This window comes from Thamnophis sirtalis, unplaced genomic scaffold (assembly GCF_051295495.1).
Source record: "Thamnophis sirtalis isolate CommonGarterSnake01/CBP01778 unplaced genomic scaffold, rThaSir2_p1.2 scaffold_8, whole genome shotgun sequence".
Taxonomy (NCBI): domain Eukaryota; kingdom Metazoa; phylum Chordata; class Lepidosauria; order Squamata; family Natricidae; genus Thamnophis; species Thamnophis sirtalis.
The window spans coordinates 66,276,848-66,304,611 of NW_028261388.1; the positions used below are offsets into that span (position 1 = coordinate 66,276,848).

At 38.8% G+C, this 27,764-nt stretch overlaps 1 protein-coding gene across 3 annotated transcripts in view; it reads right to left on the reverse strand.

Annotated features, from left to right (window-relative positions):
- IL1RAPL1 (interleukin 1 receptor accessory protein like 1) overlaps nt 1-27,764 on the reverse strand; it is an 881,005-nt gene that overhangs the window by 317,831 nt on the left and 535,410 nt on the right. For all 3 annotated transcript variants that reach the window (XM_087721827.1, XM_087721828.1, XM_087721826.1), the window contains exons 4-5: nt 23,104-23,290; nt 21,225-21,378 (exon numbers count right to left, since the gene is read on the reverse strand). In XM_087721827.1, coding sequence (XP_087577953.1) covers nt 21,225-21,378; nt 23,104-23,290 — 341 coding nt within the window. The remainder of the gene's footprint in view (nt 1-21,224; nt 21,379-23,103; nt 23,291-27,764) is intronic.

A 27,764-nucleotide genomic window follows, 5' to 3' on the forward strand; every position in this document is an offset into this window, starting at 1 on the left:
AATATTTGTTAATGAAATCATTTATTACTTATATCCAGCTTCCTCACCTCCAGCCAACATAGAAATATACCTTGTTACCATTATCAACTATTTATTTAAGCAAGAAATCTAAAGGATTACTAAATTCCTACTTACTAATCATCAAACTTAGCTATTATTATTTTTTATTATTATCAATTTTCAGATATCAACCTGTGTCCTTCCAGGAGGCATGTAGTCTTATTTCTTTTGCCATTTGTGGAGTTAATTTTCTATTTATTTTCTTGGTAAAGTTTTTATGGACATCTCTCTGTACCTTGTTGTCTGTTGGATCTCTCAGGTAATCTCAGTGCCCTTTTGCTACTTTAATTGATTTATCTCTGATTGTCAATCCTGTTTCTGATAGGTTTTTCTCTTTAAAACCATCGATTTTTCTCTTTTTTCTTCTTCTGTGCCTTGAAATTTGGGGTAGAGCTCCAGACCATCAAATTCCCCCCTCCAAACTCCTTTTTTTTTTTTTCAACCACTTTCATTTCAGAAATCAAATCATTAGTTTTCTCATCTTTGTGTTCATTTTTCTCTTCAGTTTTTGGAACTCCATCTCCCTCATTTTTTTCTGGTGTAAAGTCTATCTTCTTGTCGATTCTCCAAGTTACCAATAACTTTTGAATTGCATCCCAAATCTTTTGCAAAATTAAAGTTTCCTCTTCTATAAATTGCTCCATGTTCCAAATTGTAAATTACTGCCACTGTAGCTTTAATCTTCACAAGAGAGAGGTTCTGTTTTTTCCCCTTCTCCCAGTGCCGATAGAGCTCTCAAGAGACAGCTGTGGTAAACAATTTGTGTCCTTCTTCTTATCACTTTTAGTTACAGAGCTTTGAAGCACGAAGACAGTGATATCAAAGGAGAAACAGGAGCAAATGCGTGGTTTCAAAAAAAAGCAAAATTAGCATTTTTTTCACTTTCTTCTGTTGTCTCAGATTTAGGAGGGACAAAGTTCTTAAATGGAGTTTAATAGCAAATAATAGACAATTTTTGTTAGAGTAGAGAGGGTGATTTTAGTCCTTAAATTGAAAAATAAAGCAGGAAGGAGCCGAAGAAGAAAAACCGGTCCGTTCACTTTAAGCAGAGGGGAGAGAGAGAAAAAAAATTGCGAGGAGCATTTCAATAGTTACAAGAAGAAAAGCATACTAACCAAACCAAAATGATGAAGATCAATTCCGCCGTTAACTTCTTCTGCTTAAGGATTTAGTTTAGCATAAAAAAGAGATTCTTTTGGGCAGGTTTTTTTCAAAACAGAAAGGATTCCCCAGATGATCACACTTTGTCTTTCTGTTTCCTTCCATTCCTTAGTCGTCCCCACTTCATCAGCCTAGGCTGTCTTTTGTCACCAGCTTGAAGTCCTTCTCTTGTATCAATCAGAGACTTACGTTGTCCCTGATATCAGCAAGACGTGGTCTTCCTGTTTACCATCTGTTCAGGATGGTTTAGGTCCGATTGGACCCCCCCAGTGGCAAAAGTATTGGCTGCAGTCTCAGAGCATTGTACCGTAGGGACATTGGCTCCTCCTCCCCACCATTTGTTGATGGGAATAACTTCTTTATTTTTGGACAATCCCATCATTTCCTTATGATTCTTTGTCACACTTTCATAAAAGGTTTTAGCCATAATTGAAATTTCTTCATAAAACTTTATTGTCTCCTGCTGAGTTATTTTGTACCAAATTAATATATTAAAAATTACTCAATGTATTTCTAATATTCCAGTTTCCCAATACCTAAAAACTCCAAAAAAGTCAATTATTAATAAAATTTATTAATCCCAGAATTATTCCTCCATGTTCCTTAGCTTTCTAGTCCTTAAAAACTATAAATTTATACTTTATAGTTTTTTATAGTTTCCAGTTTACACCTTCCAGTTGTCCAAATTTTAGTCTTATTTGTCTTTTCTTCTCCCCTCCCTTTTCTATCACCTTTCTTCTTTTGCCTCGTAGGATGAACTATTAAATGATGTTAGTGAACCAAATCCAGTTTGGCCCACCAGTTTTCTTCAAATCTTTCAAATCCACCTTTCAATGAACAGTTCAATAAAGTTATGGTATTTATACTTCAGTTTGCTTTAAGAAACTTCAAACACCTCAGTAGATATTTCCAAGCCTCCAAATAACCTACTAAGATAAAGTCAAGGTCAAATAGCCATCCAGGTGTTGTTTGCTCTCTCTCCTTTCATCACTTTCACTCAAATTTCCCACATTGCAGTGATCTTCTTCTTCCAGTAGATGGCTCCCCTGCTCCCCAATTCCAATATTCAAGAGAGTGTAAAAGTCAAAACAGCTGACTGTCAACCATTCATGGGGGTTAAAGATAGAGTTTAGCAAAGCAATTTCTTCCAATAATCACTTCTCACAATGTTGTTCAATTTTTTTTCAGGCTTTCTGTGTTTTAAAACATCTCTTTAATTTTTAGGCTTTAATCCTTCTCCATAAATGCAATTGCCACTTTCTTATTGGAGATTGTGGGTTTTTTTTATATCTTTTAACTTGGGTTAAATCTTTGGGGTAAAGGTTGGAAGTTATCTCACCCCGTTTCACTGCTCTGTCCACGCAACCTTCCAGCACAAGATCTTAGTGTCCTGGTTGTCCCAGCTTGTGACAGACCAAAACGGTCATCATTCAGGAAAGCTTTCTTCGGATCAATGAGGAAATTGTGGTTTCCTCATGATCAATGAAGCACCTCTACTTTCTTACCACTCAACCAGGGTGGATTGACCCTCTAGGATCTCCCGGCAGTTGCTGGCTGCATTTCACAGAGCCTGGGGAAGCTCTGCTATTTTCCAGCTGTTCCTGCTGCGATGTCAACTGGAAGACACATTTAGGGAATTTTCCTTATGGTCTCTCAATGAATCTGGCTAATCTTTGCCAAAGTAATTGATACTATAATCCCCAAGTGTCCTATTCCTTCTAGCAGAGCTAAACCAGAACTTGGGAACTGAGAGCAATGAAGCATATAAAAGACGTGCTCACATGGATATTTGAACCAAACAGAGAATGAAGCCTTATGTGACGAACCAGAATAGCAATTTGCTTGCTCACATGTTTGGTTGAATGTAGTTCAATAAACATTTCTTTAAAAAAGCCTTCTTACCATCCATGAAAAGCACTATTAACTATGGTGGGTTATAAATTCTGGTCAAGGTGATTGAAAATTCCAAATTCATGTGCATTAAACGAATTATCTGTACTAAATTTAATTTTGTATTTCATTTGGAATCGGATGATGGTGCTGTTTTGGTAGCCTTGGAAGATGACTTACACTGGAAATTAGATGGGCAGATTCTGACTGTGTTAGTTCTCTGGGGTCCCACTGGGTTTTAATCCACTGAATGTGGGTAGTCCTTGGGACAGTGTTTTATAAATAATATACATCCATACCTCCCACCCTCCTCAAAAAAAAAGTATGGCTAAAATATTATAAACACTTTTTAGGAATAATCTCACTGATTTAAATGGATACACATTTGCGAAGTCATCATATATTATGATATAATGGTTATAATCTAAGATGTTTGCAAGTATGACCTATAAATCTAAGTAAATATGGGAACTGCCATATAGCTAATCTGTTTACCTGAAATTAGTTTCTGTTAGCTACTCAGGGAAAATAAGTTTCTGTCTGTTCAGTTGAAGGGGTCACCTAGACAATAGTTTGACACTGGCTGAGAAGACCACTGGATAATAATCATATTACCAGTATGCAAAATAGGACCTATATAAAAAGCAAACTCTTCCTTTTAAGGCTCGGCACCAGAGGTGGTGTTCAGGAGGTTCTGACCAGTTCAGAAGAACCGGTAGCAGAAATTTTGAGTAGTTTGGAGAACCGGTAAATACCACCTCTGACTCCACCCCCATATATTCTCTGCCTCCCAAGTCCCAGATGATTGGGAGGAAATGGGAATTTTACAGTATCTTTCCCCTGGAGTGTGGTGGGAATGGAGAGTTTACAGTATCCTTACCCTACCACGCCCACCAAGCTATGCCACACCCACCAAGCCATGCCACGCCCATCATGCCACGTCCACAGAACCGGTAGTACAAAATGCTGAATCCCACCACTGCTTGGCACCTACAGGTATATTTCCAATCCATTCAGTCTTATGTCTGAGAGTCCCAAGGGAGTGGGCGGCATACAAATTTTATTAAAGTTCAAAGTTATTATTTTATGATCATGTCTGCACCATCTAAAGTATAGATCAACCAATATTCAATTCTCAGGCAGCACTAACAGGGTATATGATTGGATAATTAAATACAAAGAGACTATTTATAGCTGACGGTACTAAACTTCATAAAAACTGCAACAAAGTTGTTGCCCACATTATCCAATTTTCTGAAAGAAGTTTTGAATTAAATTACATTTTTATTAAAGTTTACAAAGACAAAGAGAAAAAACTACCAATTAAGAACAAAATAAATATTAAAGAAAAAGAAGTGAAAAAAGATACAAAAAATAAATAAAAAATTAAGAAAATATATAAAAAAGCTGATTCCCATGTCCCTCCAGATATTGCCATGCTGGCAGTTGCACCCATTCAGTTCTGATCAGGTGCAGAGATGTAGAGACAAAGGATGACCTTGGATTCTAGAAAGGAATTTTATTTTGGCGACACAGCATTTTACTCTGTACCATCCCATCTCCCATTTTCTCACAATAGAAAAGGCATAGTAGAATAATAGAAAGTGTGGCAGGCCAAAGATCCAGAAAGGAATATGGCTGCAGGCCTGACATTAGCCCTCGCTCAAGGTATTAATTTTTAATTTGTCTCTTTAGCTTGGCATTTTGTAGGCCAAATATGCTTATCCACTTTCTGGAGAGCTTAAAAAAATCTCTCTGCTAAAGGGTTTCACTTTATGAGCAAGAGTTGGTTGTATTTTAACTATTTAATTTATCAATGTGCTCTGGTACCCTGCCTGATATATAAACTCTGGATTGCAGGTATTGCTGAGGAAAAGGAAGGTATTTAGATAGAATTGTATAGAATTGTAAATCTAAAAAGGAAATCAAAGCATCTACATACATACATACATACATACATACATACATACATACATACATACATACATACATACAGCTGTAATAAGCATTTCAATAAATGGAAATCATAATTCATTACATTCATCAAAAGCTAATCTATATTGATCAATTCTGTAGACCAATGAATAGCTGGAGTCATATATTTGTCTTTCCAATGGCCAGAAGTCAGATCCAGAAAATCATTTTGTTTGTCTAGAGGGCAACTTTTACATGATAAACCTCAAAAGAATATACAAATATGAAACTTAAAGCTCAAAGTAAGGGTTTGAGTGACCATTTGAAGTTATGGTGGCACTGCACAAACGGTAAATATGACCAATTCCAAATGTTACAGCTGATAAAGTGCTCCTGCAGTCACATAATCAAAATTTGGGAACTATATTTACCACCGTAGAGATGCTTCAATTCCATCAAATCATCTTCCCTTTTCCCATCTGCTTGATTTCAGCTACATTACATTCCACAGCTTTATGCCCTGGGGTCCTGTTGCAGAAGGCATTTTTCCCATAAAGGAAACATTTGATAAGGGACAAAACAGATTAAACAAAGAAGAAAAAGAAAAGAAGATGTAGTTAAGTTGTAACCAACTTAAATACAAAAAAATCATGGGACCATCTAAGTAATACATATTCTTACTAATCAAATTACTTCATGTAGTGTTAGAGCAATTTGCAATTATACTTCAAGTATTTGTCTGTAATATCAGAAAAATCTTGAAGTACAGATAAGGTAGCATGGGAAGAAATGACATAGCTCCAAAAGATGAAAATATGACTTGGACAATTATCAATATATCTACAGCCGGAGAGGTAATTGATCTGCTTCTCAGTAGTTAGGACAAATATTGTGATCTAACCAGTTAGCATTTATTTCACACAAATGTTATTTCCATACACAAAATAAAATGATAATGCTGATATATTACAGAAATACTATGAACATAGCATAATGTTCTTGTTGATAATCTGATGAAATATGGGTCACAGGATGCTGGTATTATATTAGTTTTAGCTAGATGATGGCTTATAGCCAGAAGTGCTCATTAACTTTATCTTAAAATTTGGATAAATATCCACAGGCATACTGCAGGATTCTGTTCTGACCCACTATTGCTTAATATAATAATTTGGATGAATTAGCAAAGGATATGATCAAATCTGAAGAATTTAATATTTTAGAAAACAGTAACCAGATTAAAAGTGCTCTTGACAAAGCCACAAAATGAATTGCAAGAGAGAGAAATATGAAGTTTCACCAAAGTTTAAAGAATCAGTTCTGTAAAGAAGAATCAATCACTAATTCTGGATATATAAGTCTTGATTTATTTGAAAAAGTAAAGGTAATGTCAAGTCTTGAGGCGCGGGCTTGCCAAAGCAGGGTGGGAGGAGCATGGGTGAAGAGGGTGGGGTTAGGGTTAGAAAGGGAGGATGTCAGAGGGGATGGCTCCAGCAGCTAATGTAGGCATGTTGGAGACTTATGTGGCCGAAGTGGTTCTTCAGCCAGAGCTAGAAGGGATGCCAGTGCAGCCAGTTATGTATCCAAATGAGTGTGTTGCATCCTTGCCATGTGACTTGGGAGCAAGGCCCCAGGAAGGAGTGGTGGCATAGCTCAGTGGTGACCATTGGGACTGGACATTGGTTACCACCTCTCACCTCTTGGCTTCTGGTGCACATATGACTCTGTGGTGGGAATGAAAGTTGAGTGGGGATGATGACGACAAGGGCAGTTACCCAACTGCACCCGGCACTCTAACTATGGAGATACTTCCAGGAGGCCTCCACTGGGCAGCCATGGGACCTGGGGTCAGCATGGCAGCAGGAACCAAACATTACCAGGATTTACTTGGTCAGTCCGAAGCTCTATTTGGAAACCCTCCCCCCCCACACCAAGCATGGGAGGCCCTGTTGCTGAGTAGTCATGAGTGGGTCCATGCTGGGAAGCTAGGGTTGCTGACTGGTGTAACCAACAGAGCAGGGGAAGGGGCTCATTACCAAGTCTCGCAATAGACAGCCCCACCGTCTGGCCATCAGGAGCTATCGTTGGCACCCAGGATTTGGAGGCAGTGCCAGGCTGGCCATGGTTTGCAGGGACCCAAATGGCTTATGGCTACTGGTCTTACTGGTCCTGGAATCTCCTGCCCTGAAGGCGACGTTCGACAGGGATCCGGAGCATTTGGCTCTTTTCCTCAGTCAAGTGATTAGCCACCTAGACCACTATAGCCATGTCTACCTATCACACTCGGCATGGTGGTGGCAGTTTTGGCCAGAGAAGCGGCTGAGTGGGTAGTGACTGTCCATAATGAGCATGCCATAGAACTAGCGGACATTGGCCTCTTCCTGGACATGCTCCGGGGTCGGTTTGAGGATGTAACCAGAGTACACTGGAAGGAAAGGGATCTCATGCTATGACATTGTGGCCGGTCAGCAGGGGACTACAATCAGGACTTCCACAGGGCCACTGGTAAGGTGAGGGTTTGGCCTGAATGCCTGCTGGCTCATCACTTCAAGGCGGGCCTAGACCAGAACCTATGCCAAGTGTGTGCCTATTGGGGCCTACTACACTAGCTGGGTGAGTCATACCAGGCAGTGGCGGAACTGGATGCTGAATTGCAGGAGTGCCAGTTCAGAGGAGAGTTCAGTTCTGGCCCACAGCCCACAGGGGAGGATGGTGTGTCCAGTGTTTCTGGTGTGGCCAGCCAGGCCATCGTGTGGCTGAATGACTGGCTTCTACCCCTCAGGCCAAAGCAGGTCCTCACCAGTTGATCCGGTTGATCCAGGCAAAGAAGACCCCTCTGAGGACACCCGGGAAGTCCAGAGTAGTAACCCAGGCAGCAGTGGTACTGCTATTCCCAACCAGAGTAGGAAACAAAATAATGGCTGACTAGTACCAAACTACCAGTGGCAACGATGACAATAAGGCTGGGGACCCAATGCTGAGTGAACCCAGCATTCCCAATTGGGAATGCATTAATTGATTCCAGTGTACCTGATGTTTAATGAGCTGGATGGTAGCCACAGACTTAGGGATATGGGTTGGGGCGTGGACAAAGCCCTTAGGGTTCAAACATGTTGATTAAAAAGACAAAAGTTCAATCAATCGATTCTAACCTTTGCAAAGTTGGAATTGATTGATTAAACTTATTTTTTTTTAGTCCCACAAACTTTTGTTTCCCTGCACACGATAGCAAGAAACACGACGGAACTGGAAATCAGGTAGGGAAAGAAATGCTTGGGGGAATGAGGGCATCTGACTGCTAGGTGCTGAAATAGGCCCACCAGACAGAAAGCCAGCATTTACTGGCACTTAAATGTGGCATTCCAGCTCTGGCCAGGAAGAGACAGCTGGCATTGTCGCTGCAGGCAGGACACAGTGAGAAATGCAATGGAGAAATGCAATGAAGCTGGAAATCAGGTAGGCAAAGAAATGCTTGGGAGAAGCAAGGGCATCTGGGTGGTGGTGGGTGGGGCAAGGTCCATGGTGCTGTGCTGCAATGGCAAAATGGGCGACAAGGCGGCCAGCACGAGGGAAGGAGGACGTCACTTTCTCTGCTCCTCCTCCTTCCCTCATGTCGGCCGCTCCATTTCCCATTTCTCCATTGCAGCACAGTATCCAAGATTCACCTTGATAGTGGCAGGGGGAGGGTAATTTAACAACCGGTTTACCCAGGGTCAGGTTGGCTAGGAAGTCTAGTTGCCTCTTGAAAAAAGCACCTTTGGAACAACCATGACCTGGATGACTGAGAATCTCCATAGATATTTGAAACAACTTACATCCTTCAAACAACGGGTCCTTGGGAAGAACTCAATGGGTGAATAAAAATGCCAAATCCAATCTAAACATCTGACTGAATGTGCAACTGATCATAATAATAATATAGATTGATAGCAATTTCCCCTACCAAAATTATTTTGAGTTGCAGATTTTTAAATTATAAAAGTCCAGTAATTCTTAATAAGTAAATATGTTTTATATGTTTATTTACTCTAAATAAATGTTTGTTTTTAATATAGTTAATGATAAAAAATAACACAGCGGTGATGGCGAGAAGTGGCTACCAGAGAAACTCTCAGCGATGGCAAGAGTCCCACCGCTGCACCGGATTCAGCAAAAGCGGCTCCAGCAACAACGGGTCATGCCTGGGGAAGGGAGAGCCAGAACTGACTGCCTGGGATTGTGTTTCTGCCGTCGCTGTGAAAATGTCTGTTTTCCAGCTGCAGGAGAAAAGGAAAGAAGCCAGTCTTTGTAAAGAACTTCCCTCCCCCTCCAGAGAGCCCATGCCAAACGACAGGAAGGGGCAGGCTGGTTTGAATGTGGGTGAGTGGGCGGTTTAGTGGCCCACCTTCTTTGCTAGTTCGGGCAGAAAAAGAAAGGAGGCATGCGATAGCCAAGGGACTGAATTCAGTGCTGGATTCAGCAAAAGCAGCTCCAGCAACAATGGGACCAATAGGGGATGGGAAATCCATGCAGAGGGAGGAAAAGGCACCACCCCCTCCATTGGAAACAAGGCAATTGTCAGAGAGAAGAGGGCAGTGCATGCCACGTGGGCTTGTGCAGCAGCTGAAGAACAGGAGGCGAGGTGACCACAGTATGTGTGTGTGAGAGAGACAGACAGACAGACAGCAGAGTCAGAGAGAGAGGAAGGGAGGGGAGAGACAGAGACTCACAGAAACAGAGATGGGGGAGGGAGGAGCTAGACAGAGAGATACAGAGGGAGAATTACAGAGGGAGAGAGGGAGAGAGGGAGGAGAGAGACAAAGAGCCACAGAGAGAGAGAGAAACAGACAGACACAAAGAGAGAGAGACAGAGACAGAAAGACAGAAATTTCATTTATTTGTAATTAGAAATAAATATTTCACAATATATAATTACATATTGTTTTTGTGATTAATCACTATGCTTTAATTATGTTCAATTTATAACAATAAAAATACATCCTGCATATCAGATATTTACATTACGATTCATAACAATAGCAAAATTACAGTTATAGAGTAGCAACAAAAATAATTTTATGGTTGGGGGTCACCACAACATGAGGAACTGTATTAAAGGGTTGCGGCATTAGGAAGGTTGAGAATCACTACCTCCCCATCCTGTTCCCTTCCTCATCAAAGGAGAGCAACATTTTGAGGTCAAAGAGATCCTCAATTCCAGAAAAAATAGGGGGAAAGTACAGTATTTAGTTGCCTAGAAAAACTTTCCTTCCTCTCAGTCTGAATGGGTAAATGAGTGAGATGTTAGAGCCCCAAGGCTTTTACAGTTGTTTCACTTTAAATATCCTGATAAGTCTTAACATTATTGTTGTAAATGTTCCTGTATTTTGGAGATGTTTCCACCTTGTCTATTTGTGTTGTGTTCTTTTCCCCCAGGGCTATTGCTTCTACTGTAGGAGGGCCAAATGTCAGCCTCTATGATGCTTACTTGCTATCGGTTGCCATAGTAATGGGGAGGGGGAGCATTGGTATTTAGGTGGGAAAGCGAGCTGGAGAAGGAGGTGTGAACAAAAAAGGAAGTTTGAGATTTCTATTGTAGGATTCTGAAGGCGGGACCTCCTGACGCGCTTGGAAGAGAGGAGAGACAAGCGGAAGGAGAAAGCAAACGGCTGGCCATGCGGCTGCAAGATGGAGGGGGCAGCCCCTCCTCCCTCGGAGAAGCAGAAGAACGCAGATCGAGAATTTAGATACTTCAAAAGACTTCCTAAAGTTGAGGACTGAATGGGGGTTTGAGACCTCTCTCCAGTAGAAAAAGTGGACTAATTTTTATCAGAAGGGAAAGCTGGGTGAAACTACTTTGAGCTAGATTCTAAAGTAATGTTAGTATAAATTTGATAGTGGTTAAAAGAATGCGGAATGATTTATGTTGTTTAAACTTTGTTAGATGGGACTATTTTAAAATAGAAGGTTAACTGACTCTTGCTGAAAGTATTATTTGAATATGATCCATGCTATTTAACTTTTATTTGAAGGGAAAGTTGGTTGTAATAGTTCTGAGTTACTTCTTAAATAAACGCTAGTATAAATTTGATAGTGGTAAATATTAGACAAGCAAGAGATGAGGGTAAAATGCATGTGGAATGAACTACGTTATTTGTGGTAAATATCAGACAAGCAAGGGAAGAGGGCAAAATTTACGTTGTTTAAAGCTTATTAGAACAGGAAGCCGCTTGGGATTATCTTAAGATAACCGTAAAAAGAATGCGGAATGATTTATGTTGTTTAAACTTTGTTAGAAGGGACTACCTTAAAATAGAAGGTTAACTGACTCTTGCTGAAAGTATTATTGGAATATGTGGAATGATTCATGCTACAAATCGCTCTGAGTTATATTTTAAACAAATGTTAGTATAAATTTGATAGTGGTAAATATCAGACAAGTGGGGGATGAGGGTAAAATGCATGTGGAATGAACTAAGTTATTTAAATCCTATTAGAAGGGGAAGTCGGTTGGAATTATCTTAAGATAGAAATTGATTCCTGTGTAAAGTAATATCTGATCTACGCTGCTTAACTTTACTAAGAAGGGGAAATCTGGTTAGATTATTTTGAATTACTGTTTGAAAAAGGGGCAAAGAAAGATCATTTACGTTGTTTAAATTTTACTAGAAGGGAAAGTTTGATTACTTGTCTGTAAAGCTATATTTGAATATATGGCATGAACCATGCTGCTTAAATCTTATTGGAAGGGATCATGAGGTTTAGGAAGGGAACGGGAGAGTCTACAGAAGATCGGGGTAAATAGCAAAGAAGTAAGAGACGAGAATAAAATATAGATAGAATGATTTATACTATTTAAGCATAGATAAAGATGGGGGGCTGAGATCAACACAAAGAGTGGTTTCTTTTTTTCTTTTTTCTCTTTTCTTTTTTTCCTTTTTTTTTCTTTCTCTGCTTTTCTTTTTCTTTTGATATATTACTTTTATTTTTTAATCCATATGTATACAAGATATTTTAGATAGAAGGTAGTGCCAGGTGTGGGCCCTGGGAAGCCGGGAGGATTAGGGATGGGGATTGTGGGGGGTGGGGTGGGGGGGTGTTAACATAGTCTTAATAAGAACAAGAATGTATTTATATACGGTGGTTCTTTTTTATTATTATTATTATTATTATTATTATTATTATTATTATTATTATTATTTTTTTTTTTTTTTTTTCCTTGGTTCACTTTACTTTTATTAGATCAAACAACACTCGAATAAAGGCATACACCAAGGAGGGAGGTAGAGGGAAGGAAGAGGGAGGAGTAAGGAAGGAGTAAGGGGAATGTAAGGAGTATGTAAGGAGGGTGTCTGGGGAGTAAGGGGAGAAGGAAGGTTTGAGGGGAAAGGGAAGTAGGAGCGGAGTGTTAGAGGGAGAAAGGAAAGTTGGAGGGGGTAGATGGGGTGTATGGAGGATGCAAGGGTTAGGTGGGGTTGTGAATGATGAGTTGTGTTTCCTTTTTATTTGTTCGTTTTATTCCTTTTTTCTTTTTTTTTCTTCTTTGCTTATAGTAAATACCCTGTGTATAAATGATTGCAAATGGAATGTGAAAATTGAAAAATTGAATAAAATATTGTTAAACCGAATTTGGGTGGAGGGGGATGTAAATTTTAATCCCATCAAAAAAGGAAGTTTGCTCTCATTGTCTACTGCACAACTGAATTGACTTGTTTATAGTCAGCCAAGGTCAACCATCCTAGCATGCCAGGTGGGTGAAAACACCATGCCCCACATGACACCATAAGGGTTGGGGATTGGGCATTCAGCCTGGGTCCTTAGGGGAAGGGATTTTGGAATACTTTTAATATGTAACTTTCGTGCCTTTAGCCTATCTTACTTTTCTATTTTGATGACCAGCTGTACCTACTATTCAATCAGCTCTGTTGTAACTTTGAAATGTATTGTTTTAAAAAACTTAGCATTTATATAATAAAAGAAGTTATTCTGGAAACATTTTCTACCCTGACCCATGTAGAAATGTCCTGCACTTATTTAAAAGAGTGTCAGTGCTGAGCAAGAATGTAAAAGAAAAACAGAGGAAAAGAGAAAAAGGAAACTGACTGCAATGGCAGAGTGGAGGTTAGGTGGCATAAATTTTAATATATTATCATTACCTTTGAACTTTTTTTAAAGACTATAAGAATATAGAAAAATCCATTGACTTTTCATCATAAAGTCACTTTTTTCACGAATTCTTATACCTCATCTTATTTTTAAAATTATTATAGGCTCTGATAGAAACTTAACACATCACATCACAGGGCATGGGGAAGATTATAGACAAGGTATTAAAAATGCATTGTTACTATAATTTTATCTCTGTATTCAAAGAATCATCATTTCATGATGATTCCTCCACACACCCCTCCCAGGCCAAACTAACAAAATGATGCATTTTTGTTATTCTACATTCCTTACTTTCTTAAAATAAAAGTAATAGTATAAAAGTGCATTTCAAATATTACATTAAATATTAAAATACTTTTCCATATTTACCTTTGCAATATGAAGACTTGAAATAAAGTTTACCAACGTTTATGTTTAGACGCACTAAAACTAAAGAAAAGTAGTTGAAATGTCAAAATAAATAATCTTCAAAAAATACTACTCAATCTATATTTACATATTCAGCACTGCAAATATAATTAAAATTTCCCATGATTTAGATAAATAATATTAAAGAAAGAAGAAGTAGAGAAAGCATTGTGTACTACCCAGAGGGCAAGTATTCAATCCTGTTTTCTCATGAAATTATATTGGAAATTCAAATCTGTATCCAACCTGCATGTTATACAGTGCAATTCATTGTGGGCTATAAGATATGATAAATATTTTGCCTTGGGAATTTGACATCTTCCTTTTAATCACACATCTCCAGCTTCAAAAAAGGAGTAACATGCTGCTAATTTTCAAATATTTTGGTTCCTTGACTTCTCTTATAAAAAAAATTTCATCTCCTTTGACTTTCCACTGTCTTGTATTATGTTTTCCCAGCATGTGTTGATCTCTTCTTCTGACTAAACAGTGTGCCTACTATACAGCTTATGTTTCTGCATGCCAAGCCTTGAGACAAGCCTTTAAATCATGTACCCTGATATGAAATCCAGAAAGCAGGATTGAAATTCAGCAGGCTCTGACAGGTTTTGGAGAACCGGTAGCAGAAATTTTGAGTAGTTAGGAGAACCGGCAAATACCACCTCTGGCTGGCCCCAGAATGGGGTGGGAATGGAGATTTTGCAATACCCCAGGAATCGGGTGGGAATTGAGATTTTGCAGTATCCTTCCCCTGTCACACCCACCAAGCCACGCCCACAGAACAGGTAGTAAAAGAAATTGAATTTCACAATTGCCAGAAAGTTCACATCCTTGAAAACATAGTGGAAAATATTCACCAGGATATTGGAGAATACATGATAATGAAAGCAAGATGCTGTACTTCCCCCAAATAACCATTATACAGAAATGTTCTGTCAGTACAAAATAACCATAATCTCCAAAAGTGATCTATCCAGGGCACCAATTTGTAATCAATCTCTTTGCACATTATTCATATTCTTCATTCTACTAGGCAATGGCAGAGGCAATAAGGATTTCAGGGTGCTATCAGCAAATTCAGAATTACAAGAAGAAAGCTATATAAAAGCATAGATGAAGAAAACAAGATAAAATCTGTCTTATATACAATACTTTAGATATTATCTACAGTTGGAAAGGTTTCAGTTTGATCAAAATAACTAACTTCTATTAAGTTCAAAGATTTTTACCCTCAGGTAAATGGCTACAGAATTCAAGTGTAGTTCAATTAGTAGTTGATTACAAGCAGAATATTTTAGAAGACAATATCCCTTGTTTTTCCCCTAATAACCACAGTACTATTAATAATATTATACTTATTAATAATAAATAATATTCAGTGATGAAAATGCCAGGTCATTCATATAAAATATGTTATAATTTCCTCTGGAGATCAGGATGAACCCAATCCTGTGGGCCTTTTCTAAAGTTCTGAAAATTTGGTTCTATGCCCAGACCTAGGACTTGAGGGATTGAAGGGTCCATCTACTTGGTTATGTTAGAAATTTGTGTTAAAGTTGTATGGCCACCATATACTTTAACTTTTGGACTATTTATAATTGGTTTTATTTTGTTTTAACACTGTTGGCCATCCAGTTGTTGAGTTGGGCACCATAAGAGAGAGAGAGAGGGAGGGAGGGAGGGAGGGAGGGAGGGAGAGACAGATACACAAACAGAGAATATTCATAATGATTATAACTATGAGTCTATGTGTCATATTACATATATACATTTTCAGACTCCATTCTGGTCTACTTAAAATGCTAGTAATCACTAATGAATCCCAGATTTAATAATTAGCACATGCACAAACAATATTTTAATTTATGTGATAAATAAATAAGTAGTGTTTCCTCTCATTGAGGATTATATTCATAATTGAGTAATCAGATCAAAGTTATCATTTCCTATCTTATTTTTGCATTATAAGTATATTTCTTCTTTAAATCTTCCAATCAATGTGATGTTTTTGTTCAAGATCCATTTCTGTTTTATCATAAGAAACCTTATCAGGTCATGTACTAGTGTAACATTAATAAACCAGCAGCTGTTCATGCATACAATGTAATTGTCAAAAATGGGAGTCTAAGTACATCGGTGAATGTTCCCATGTAAACTAATTATAACCATATGGAAGCCCTTCTGCAGGTTAAGGCTTCCCAATGTACTACTTGCATATGCAGCACAACCTATAGAAAAAATTATCACTCTTCAAATGTTCACCTTAGATGCAAATGCATTATCTGAACTGTCTCCAGCTCAGATTTCTCCTCCCATTCAGTTACTATAACTGAAACTTTATCATGCAAAATAGTGCGTATACATTTAAGTGGAGTTTGTGGAGTTGGCTGTGGTTCTTACACAGAATTTGAAAAGACACACACACACAAAGACTTTAACATTTGTATGATATCCAAAATAGGACTATCCTTTCAACTACTTTTCATAGGTAATTCCCCAGTACAGAGTTTTAATTCTCTAAATTGTTTAAATACTTTGAAGAAACAAACTTAATACAATAAGTTTGTAATAATGTAATACGTATATATTAAAATGTAATTAGTACACCTATTTTTTAAGCTGGTGGCTTATAAAGGCATATAATTCTTTGGGCACATCATGAAAAAAATGTACAAAACATATTCATTTGTAAATATTTATCAATACAAATATATACCTTAACTTTAAGTGAAGTAACCAATATATTGCATGGCCATTTTCAGCATTAGTACATACTTTAAAAGTGAATATACTATCTATATCAGGGCTGTCAAACTCCCAGCTCACAGGCCAGATGCATCACATGCTGGCCACTCCCATGGCCATTTCAGCAAAGTGGGGAAAGTCCAGATACATCATGTGATGCAGGTGTGATGACGTGAGTTTGACACCCCTGATCTATTAGAGGTGATCAGGACACCACATTCTGAAAAACAGTTTACTCAATGAAACATAAATGAGATCATTCCATAAGATCTTTCTAATTGGTTAGCTATTATATATTTGTCTGATACACCATTCCCAAGGATTGGGATTACCATTTCTATTGCATTATGTTTTCTGCATAATACTTCTGAAAAATTAAGTATATTTCTTGTCTTGAGAGTGCAAGGTCCTCTACATTTTCCTTTAGGAATCTTGGTTGCAAAGAAGGGATTTGAAAGCTAAAATGAAGAATATAAAAGGCAGAGCTCAGAAGGTGAAAGGATACAAAAATTGCATAGGATTAAAAAGAGAGTAGCTGAAGAAGATACAGAAGACACAAATGGAAACTACAAAAAGCTCATAAAAGCTCATTCCATATAGATATTCATATTATACCCAGAAGTATCCTTCAGCTAACAAAACCACATTATTAATAGCCAAAAATATAATATAATTCAAATAGCTGTCTCTATTATAATGTAATATTCTGCCACACTATTTGGTTTTGGCACTTTGGCAGTTTTCAGCACAATCTCTTCCCTCTTGCCCATTACCTGCTATGTATTTACCAGATTGTTTCTGCACAATATTTCAGGATTTCCCCAAAACCTATTGCTTACTAAAGCCACATAATCTTTACATTTACACAGTATTTGACAACAATTTGCAAGCTACAAAATGTGAATCTTATATACTGTATTCATCTATGAATGTAAATTAGATTTATTGTATAGTGATGTGCACTGGCTTAAAAATGTTACTTCTGTATTCCCTCCATTGGCTTCTTTTTGAGTCTTTTTCTTTTCTTTATAGGTTTATCGATTTAGTGACTTTGGTCTTTATACAATCTGCATGTGTAAATTGATTTAAACACAACTGAAATTTTGTTACTTTGGCTAAGTCCTGCAATTTGCACTGAACAAATGGCTCTGTGGCTCACTGTCCAGTGTTACTTAATTACACCGTTTTTGTGCTTGTGATAGAATTTATGTCCTTGCTACATTATATGCAAAGTCTAACTCTAATCGTTCATTTTTGGAAGCACTTCTTCATTTTCAGATAAATAATGGATTGCCATTAAATCTTATTTCATCTCATTCCTTCTGATAATATTACTAAAACCAGAATGAGTCTAGATCAGGAGACTATGTTATAAGGGTATCTTTAACTGTTAAACTGTTAATCTCTCATTTGACTTTATTTGAATCTTACAGAACTTCTCCTGACTGGAGTGGTGTTTTCTCCACTTTCCAAGAAAATGATAGATTAATGCTAATTCAGTTCAGAGCACCTCTGTGTTGAATCAGATAGTGATGAATTTGCGTTGATGACATGTTCACTGTGTTAAATGGTTTCTGGCACTTTTCTTCTACTGAGCTGAGAGGAAATTATGAGTTGATGGTGTTCTATTATTTTTTTCCTAGGACAACAGATTAATTAAAATGGCTGTTGCAAATGGAAATTTCATTACTTTTTTCAGTATTTATCTTCCTGATGATACATTATTAGTTGTCTGTAGCAATATACTGTCAATATATCTTTAATATAAATATATTGAAAGCACATTCAGGCTGTCTCAGATTTGTCTTGGTTGTTAATAAATTACATTATTAGTGTAAAAGGCATTCTCACTCAAGAAACAATTCTCATAGCTATAAAAAGGAAAAATAAAATGTGATATCTTGAAACAATAAATCACAGTTTGATAAAGTTGGATTTAACTTGTAAGAATTCTAAAATCATTTTCTTCTTATATTAAGTTGCTTAACTAGATTCTTAATTATTTCTGCACTAAATACCCCAGAACTGGATATATTTTTCAGGGAAGACGATATTGTTCTTGGAAATCCAGAGCTAATGGACTGAGTCTTTAGCACTTTATAATATAATGATCACAAAAGTAAAAGGAGACAGCTAGGGGTTTATTCTGTATAACCTCCTTGTCTATAGTTCTATCTCTATCTAAGATAATCCGAGGCCACTACCCTCTGCTTTTCTTCCTAAGTATACAAGCACAGAGTGCATGCTGTTTGACTCTCCTCCTAATAGAATTAGCTACGTTTTACCTTCCTTGTGAGCAGGGGTGAAATTCAGCAGGTTCTGCCAGGTTTTTGAGAACCGGTAGCGGAAATTTTGAGTAGTTTGGAAAACTACTCTGGCTGGCCCCAGGGTGGGGTGGGAATGGCAATTTTGCAATATTCTTCCCCTGGAGTGTGGTGGGAATGGAGATTTTGCAGTATTCTTCCCCTGTCACACCCACCAAGCCACGCCCACAGAACCGGTAGTAAAAAAATGTGAATTTCACCACTGCTTGTGAGGTGTTTCTGGTAAAGAAACCTCATCTCTATTACAGTTTCAAAAGCTGCTTCACTAATTATTATTCAGGTCAATTGTGTACTCTAGGGAATGAATACTTCACAGAATACTTCAACTTCCAACTAGTTTATAGGCACCAGTGACTGAAACAAAATGGGAGAAGACTTTTCATAAAGGAAAGAAAAAATATGTGAGTCTCCTAAGCAGCAATTTAAAGATTAGGGAAGAAAGCAGAAAACTTAGATAAAAGGTATCAAGAAAGTTCAGTCTATGTCACTAAAGTTTTTGTGATAGACAAAAGGAAGTGACCCACAAGCACGGCAAGAGCAAAGAACCTGAAAAGCTGCAAGTGACTGAACAGCTGCTGGGATCAACAGCTGGTAGTGAGACACATTATTTTGCATTTATAGGATTTAGACTAAGCAAAAGAGTTTGAAAAACTATCTCACAGCTATACAAGAAATAAATCAGAATTGTCCTTTGTCAAAAAAAAAAAATCCACAATAAATTCTCCATCAGGATATGTCTCTGTGTGTGTGTGTGTGTGTGTGTGTGTGTGTGTGTGTGTGTGTGTGTGTAAAAACTTTTTTCAGGTCAGCTAGAAGAGTAAACCATGCATTTTGCATTATATGCAGATATTCAGCTATATGTTGAACACTGGTAGAATCCACTTCTGGATTCTTAACAATCCTTTCAGTTGTACATGATTTATTTAAAGCTTGGCAGCCTTGAATCTCTGGAAGATACATGATTGAAAGCTACTCCCTAATTTTTGCATTTGTCTCCAGATTTAAATGTGGCAGTGTTTAGATAACTATTGAATCTAAATGTCCAAAAACACATAGATCTGATTGCTTGTTTGACTAATTTACCAAATATACCAAAGCTCTTGGCAATAGAAAACAAGATTTCCGTGAACTTTTTAAAAATCAGATTTATTGAAAGAGAAATGGTATTTCACTGCTGAAATCTCAACAAATGCATATTTTCACTCACTTTACCTATAACAATTTCTAAATTTACTAGAGCAGGTACTTTTCAATTTTCTTGCTAACACCCATTTGATTGAGAGGGAAGATTGTCTTCCTGTATGTAATTTTTTTAGCTGATGTTCCAAGGTAACAATCTTTGATAAACCACTATCCAGTTTCAACTTAGCTTTCTTCAGAGGCTTATTATTAATTAATTAAATAAAAGAAAACACTAACTTTCACTGATTTTAATATCCTGACAGTAAGAAGGATTAATCAATGTAACAAGCTGCCTTCTGTAACTGTGGGTGTTCACTGGAGATTTTCAAGAAAAGATTGGATAACCATTTGTCCAGGGCGGTGTAAGGACTTGGACAAGAAATTGGTCTAGAAGACCTCCATGGTCGCTTCTAGCATTATAATTTTATATTCTAAGTGTATAGATCATAAGGTGAAGCAATTCTACACTTTTAAACCTGACCTTAATGCAAATCTTAAATTACCAGGATTGAGAAAGGTTTCTTTTGTATTTTCCTCTTTTTTGCCTCTCCATGGTCATGATTTATTAATAGCCTTTTTCTGTATAACAAATTATATGTAATTTAGTTCTTATACCTTTAATCATCTAAAAATAAATTGAAAGTAACAATCAGAAATGTCATATAATAAAATAACTATACATATAATTGTATCCTTACTGTTTCCCTGAAATAAATAGAAGTAAAAGTTAAAATATGGTGGGGGTGGATATTAACAACAATAACTGTGTAAGTAATACATTTTCAACAACTAAATTAGCTTCTTCACAGGATAACAGAACTAAAATAAAGATTCTATTTCATCTTAACACAAGTATTGGAAAGCAATTCAGTAAAGATAAAATTATTTCATCAAGTACTACAATAGTTTGAATAAAGTTCTAATAAAGGGGAATATTTATAAGGATGAAACGAGGGGTTCTTGGTGCTCCCCGACCTTGGTTGTTTTCTTGCAGATGTTTCATTACCCAAACTAGGTAACACACACTGATTATGTTATCTAATTTGGGTAATGCACCGTCTACAAGAACACAAACAAGGTCAAGTGCATAACTGTTGAAGTGAACAGTTATGCACTTGAGTGAGCTAGAATCATGCCCAAAGGTTGTTCTGTCATATAGATATGTTGTCCTTCAAAACTTTAAAACTCTCTTTACTACAGTTTTAAGTTACCAACCACTCTTCAAAATAGGTTTAAGATTAACCTGTTCTAAATTCTTGCAGTCACTGTTTACTACAGAAAATATTAGGTTTTATTTTTAAAAAAGACACCTTTGTGAATTGCTAAAACACCAATAAAAAGAAAAGAAGCTGTGATCGAAAACAAAAATATATACTTAAAACCTCTAATTACCTGTAACAGTTAATTCTGTGGTTCTTCTGACAGAAAAGAGTCCATACTTTAATTCACAAGTGTAATTGCCAATGTCATCTTCTGTAACCTCCCGGATAACAAGAATATCCTTTTTGAACAAAACGCTTGGTCTCCAGGTTGTGACTTGGCATTCCTATGCAAAGATAATTACAGTATTTTAGTAAGTATAGCCCTTGTACTTTTATTTGAGACATCAGTTTGATTCAAAACCTATAATCTTAAAAGCTTTATAAAAAAAGTCTCAAAACCAGTACAAAGTTCATTGCATTGCTTGACAGGAAACTATTTTAGGACACATTTAGAAGGAAAATATGCCCATTCACATAAGGACTTATTCATCTTTCATTTTCTTTTTCACCAATTCTCAATTTTCTCCTCTGGGATCATATTCTTATAACAATGAAATAGAAATAGAAAAACTGCTTCATGGAAATATGTAGTTGCTTCACATATTCTTATGGAGAAAACACTTTTTCTCCTATTGGTAGATCTTTAATTCTGTGAAACACAAATATATTTTAAAATATTTTTGAGTAGAAAATTTCTCATGGATGGAATGAGGTTATATGTATGCACACAAATCTTTTGTCTTTTATTTCACGAAAATTTCTGTAGAGGTTTCATGCATTCTGGCTTCTTTTTATGTTACCATAAATGCAAGAGAAAGATATCAAATTAGGGCTTCTCCTAAATCCCACAATAGGATTAATGGAACAGCCAGGAATGCTGTAATGTTTTGAAAAAAAATGAAACAAATGAATTGTTATATATTATGAACCATCTATAGTAATAAAATGAGCACAAATATCTCATCAATAAAAGGGGGGGTAATTCGGCACGTGGAGAACAATTAAAGGGAAAAAAGCTGGCCTCTTCTTCATGGGTAAGAAATGTTTCAAGAGGCAGTACTCTGACCAATGTGCTATCCAGCCACCCTATTTGCTTGTATACTACTGTCTACTTTATCAGAAGTTATGAAGTATATTTTAAAAAGGGAATATGTAAACTAATGATGGGGAAAGAAGGATCATAGAAGTTCAGGAAGGAAAGAAGAGGGAATGCAGGAAGCATAATCTATACTACAGTCTTCCATAAAATAGTTATTGGCTGCTACATTGTTCTTGAATTGCTCAAGTTCCCATGGTTTATTTTTTCATGGCTGAGTCACTAGTTCCAATAGTACTATACTTATTTTATTAAGAGAATGAGGCAAATTTATTTGTTTAAAATGATGTGATTCTTTCCTCTTCCATAGGAAATATCTTTCTTTGGATATGGCACTGGATAAAAGTATATATTTAAAGAGGGTGACACATTCATTTATGGGTCAGGCATGTTATGGCTGCAACAGTACAGTGTTAAATACCATCTACTGGAGCCAGGGCCTGAGACATTAGTTATTAAAATAATTAATGCAGCTTCACTTTTAAAACCTAAAGTATGATTTCTTTTATTCATCTTTTTTTTTCATTTATGCACAGAAACACCTTGTTAGAACTATATACCTTGGGTTTTTAAAACTATCACTGTGCATTATGAATATGTCTATTATCTAATTACTGAATGACTGAACATATTTTATAATATATAAAGAATGCAATAGCTATCTATACAATTGAAAATATAAACAAAGAAATTTTATTTTCAGTAACAAAAAAGTGACCTACTGCATTTAGAAATTTGTCCATCAAATATCACATTGCTACTCCCCCCCCCCATTTTTCAGTTAACCTTTTTTCTAATTATACTTTTCAAAATCTTATGAACCTGTGTATTCTATGTAAAAGCAAAATTCAGATACTAGAAATGGAGCAAAAGAAGACGTAATATTTTGTTGAAGATTTTTAACATTTCTTACCTTATACCATAAGATTTCTGGCTCTCTATATGGTATTAAAAAATCCTGTATGTTGGGGCATGAAATTTCCTTGCTTTTGCTAAGTTCAGCTTTTTCTAAATATTTCATCTTTGAATTGTAGCACAGACCAGTGTCATTTTCACCCACTGTCAGTGAAATGGATACCTTCATACAATAGGTAGAGTTTCTGCCATGAAACAAAATACAAATAAGAAAAAAAAGGTTAAAAAGAGCATTAATTTCTGTAAATGCCTTAATGTGTTTTCAAGCAAACAGGAATCGTCATCAGTTCAGTAAAATGGGGGGGGGGGTGTCCAATTTTAAATTCTTATTTAATTTAGAAGAATTAATACATTTCATTTACTTTGCAAAAAGAATTACACTTCAAAATTTCCTTAATTCTAATTATGGCAAGACAAGTTCCTGCATGGAGGGAGTAAAGTTATAAAGCCAGTTATTTACTAATCAGTATTAACATGTTAATGTTCCTATTATGATCAAAAACTATCACCCTTTGAAACTGAACTAATCAGTTTGTAGCAATATATTTTAAGCCTTCCACACCAGAGGTGGTATTGTGCCAGTTCGCATTGGTTCGGGCAAACCGATAGTGGCGGTGGTGCAAGGCTCCACCCACCCACCCAGACGTCATTACAGACCTTCCGTGCATGTCCAGATGTGCGCATGCTCCCACTACCAAACCGGTAGTGAAAAAAAGAGGATACCATTACTGCTTCGCACTATAAACATGAAAATAAATTCATCTATTTGTTACATTATTTTTTTGAATGAAGCAACAATTAAAAGAAATATTCCTATAATGTTTATTTTATTTATTTAAATTTAGCTACCACCCATCTCATTCTCAGAGCGACCTACTTAATAACAGAGTGACTTGCTTAATATCAACCAATGTAAATTGCAGCCTTATAAAAATACCACCTACTCATTTATTATATTCCTGTACCTCTTTACTTTCAACCATTCTGCCCAAGTGGCTTAAGTATACAGCACTTTCTGGTAATATAAATGAGCATAGTCAAAACTTCCATGTTTTTATATTCTAACTGACCATTTTCTCCTACTTGTGCAGTTTCATTATGTTCACAGAGAATCTGGAAATATGTGACTTGCTTCTCTCAGTTAGATGGTGCTGAAATCTTATGAATAAAAATGAAAATGGGAAGTATTTGTTTCAGTTTAGTTTTGTTTTGCCTGGGTAGATTAAGATAATGTATGATTCTTTTTGCTGTACCAGCATCCAATCTGTTTGGATGTTTCTAAGCATTAATACACATAAAGTGCATTTATATTCTCTCATATATGATCTGTTGAGATAGTTTGTAATTTAAATGTTTCATCCATCGAGAAAGACAATACAGTGATATTTGCAATTTGTGAAATAAATAGAAAATATAACCGAAGACGGATCAGTAGACCTTGATTTTAGGGGATAAGAATATGCCTATAAAGGAAATGATAAAGTAGCATTATCAACAATATCTGGATATAATAGCCCTCTCTGTTCCTCCCTTGAGAATAGGCAACATCAAACAACACTGAAATCAGGAAAATCTTTCTCTGCAGCAAAGACCAAAATCCCAGCGGTCCAACAAGTACCAAAAACCTTGTTGGGGGATGTTTTATCGAGAAAACCACAGTACGATAGTAATGGAAGCCAGGATAAACTGAAATTGGTGCTCCCAACAGACCAGTGGCTCAACAATAACCAGGAAATCCTAATGATGGAAAATGGATTAGCCTAGAGGGGTTCCAAACTGTATGTCCTCTCAGGGTTGAGGCTGGAAGTTCTACAGCAAAGCCATGAGGAGGAACTAGGAGGCCACTTTGAATTCCTAAAAATGCTCCACCTCGCCAGGCGTCAATTTTGGTGGCCAAAGATGGAATCAGAGGTGGAAGATTACGTAAAAAGACCATTGGCTTACCTGAAGGGTCCTTCTCTGTGCACCGCGGGAGAGTCCAAGCAATGGACTAGAGAGGAGCGGTAAGAGAGGAAGAGGATGGAAGGCGCAAGGAGTCTCCGGGCCAGTGGCACCGCAGAGCATCCGTTCCTCTTGTCCTTGGAGACAGGCAGCGGAAAGGGATCACCTGAGCTGAGTGTTCTCCCTGGTGGCGAAGAGGCCCACCGGCGGCGGACCGAACTCGTGGAAGAGGCGATGGAAGAGTGCAGGCTCGAGATGCCACTCAGCAGGATCTCTGGTGGGCCTGCTGAGACAGTCTGCTTGGGTGTTGGCTACACTCAAGATGAGGTCGGAGCACATGGATTCCAGGTGACATTTCGCCCAGTGGCCCAGGACCTCCGCCATCAGTAGGTTGGAATCAGGCACCACCCTGGCGGACGATGAGCGCCTCGGTGATCACATTGTCCGACCTCACGAGGACGTGACGGTGGCGAACAGACAAAGGAGACGAAGAGCCAACCTGGCCACCCTTAGTTCCAGAAGATTGATGCTGCGATGAGATTCTGATGCGGACCACTTGCCCTGGACCACGAGGGGACCCAGGTGCGCTCCCCAGCCGGAGAGACAGGTGACAGTGGTGACAACAACCACGTCGTGCCCCCTGAAGATGGTGCCCCTTGAGGATAGTTGACGAGACCCACCATTGGAGGGACCATTTTACGGTTGGGGGCATGGGAATCAGTTGGGTCGAGTCACTGTCAGCCCTCAGGCAAAGCAGGAGGGGCCACTGCAGTGTCATGGAGTGTAGACGGGCCCAGGGAATGATCAACAGGTGCAAATCCATTTCGCCAGCAACTGTGAAGAGAATCACAGGGACCTGCCTTGCACGTAGCAATATGTAAGCCAGAGACCGTGGAGCCTCCACCCTGTCCTGGGGCAGGAAAACCTGACATGCATGACGTCTATCACCGCCCCCAGGAGACTGGTTCTGGGGAAGGAACAAGATGACTCTACTCCAAGTTGAGAGAGGACCACGAATTCCGAGGGTCTGCATGGAGATGCGGAGGTCCCGCACAGCTCGTTGCCTGGTAGACGACTGGAGATGATGATGCCATCCAGGCCGCATCGCAAACGTATTGGCCTGCACCAATACCGCCACCACCGCCAGGACCTTCGTGAAGGTTCTGGATGCCGACGACAGGCCGAATGGAAGAACTCTGTAATAAAAAGCCGGCCGGCATAGAAAAGGCACAGGAACCTCCTGTGCTGGGGACGGATGGGAGCATGAAGATATGCCCCCTCCAAATCGAAGGAAGCCAGAGGGACTCCCTGGCGGATCCCCGCCAGGAGTGGTGAGAGGGACTGCAACTTGAACCTCCGATAGGCAAGGTGCCGGTTGAGGTACTAGGGGTCCAAGATACCCCACCACCCCCACCCCCAAAGTCATGGGCACAAGGAAGAGGATGGAGGGAAAAATACCACCCCTTCTGGCCGGAAGACGCCCGTACTATGCCCTTGCCTCTAGAAGGTGAAAGACCTTCTGGACCATCCACCCCCTTCTCAGAGGCAGGGGGAGAGGGTCACCTGATGAAGGTCCTGAGGGACGGAGACAGGAACCCCAGGGAGAGGTCCCCTATGATGGACCGTAGCACCCAAGCGTCCACAGCCTTCCGGGTCCAAGGGGAGGCGAACAACTGCAGTCGACCCCCGATGGGGCGACCTCGGCAGTCACCTAGACTTATGGAAGAGCCCACCGGAGGCCCCCCCTCGTTTGAGCCTGTGAAACATCATATTGTGTCCCTCTATCAGAAGGGTTGAAGGGGGTGGATGTGGAGAGCTCAGAGGGGCGAAGGGCTGTCTCCTAGGATAAGGGGTAGACTGACGGTCTTGCTTCTTGGAAGCGGAAGACAAGACATTCCTACTGCCCTTTGACTTCCGGGGCCTCCCCGAATAGCCTGGCACCCGAGAGCCCTACGCCAGCTATCATTTGCGCTTCTGGTCAGCCCGCCAGGGGCGGGGCCAAAAGAGGTGTCGAGATGCAACGTCCGATGCCAAGGCCCGCTTGGGGAGGAGTCCCCGGCATACTGGACAGCCGCCACTATCATAGCTACGCCCTGGTGAAGTCTCTTGGCTGTCACCGGAAGCGTGGTCTGGAGCCCCCGCAGCCAGATCACTACAGCCCTATTAAAAAGGGAGGGCGGAAGAAGGTGTCTTAATGACCCAAGCCGCCACAAGATATGACTAGTGACAGGCCTTTTCGTCCCCCGCTTGAGGCCCACCAAGGGATCCGCGGGGAGGGGATAGTCGAATGTCAGGGCCATAGTGAGGGGATCCACCTCAGGGAGCACCAAGGAGGTCCTCCAGGGCAGGAACCCTGGTATACAACTTCTTGTCCGCCCACCGGGGGAGGACGAAGTGGCCGGTTGGTTCCACTGACGCAGAATCTAAGAACAGCTCAGAGATGGTACCATTTCTTGCCGGGAAGGTGGAGCCTAGTCATGGCAGCATTGGGATCCACTGGAACAGCCGCAGATGGGGACTGAGTGGGCTTGTTTAACCCCAACTCCAGTGGCAGCCGTAAAGTTATGCAGGAACAACTTAACGGGACTTTGGTTTAAAAGGGCCCGAGAAGAACAGGCATCGGGTGAAAAGACCACATCCCCTGCTAATTGATGTATCTCCTGTACAGGATCCTCAAAGCTGAGGATCCACTGACCACTGAGGATTCAAGAAGACCAT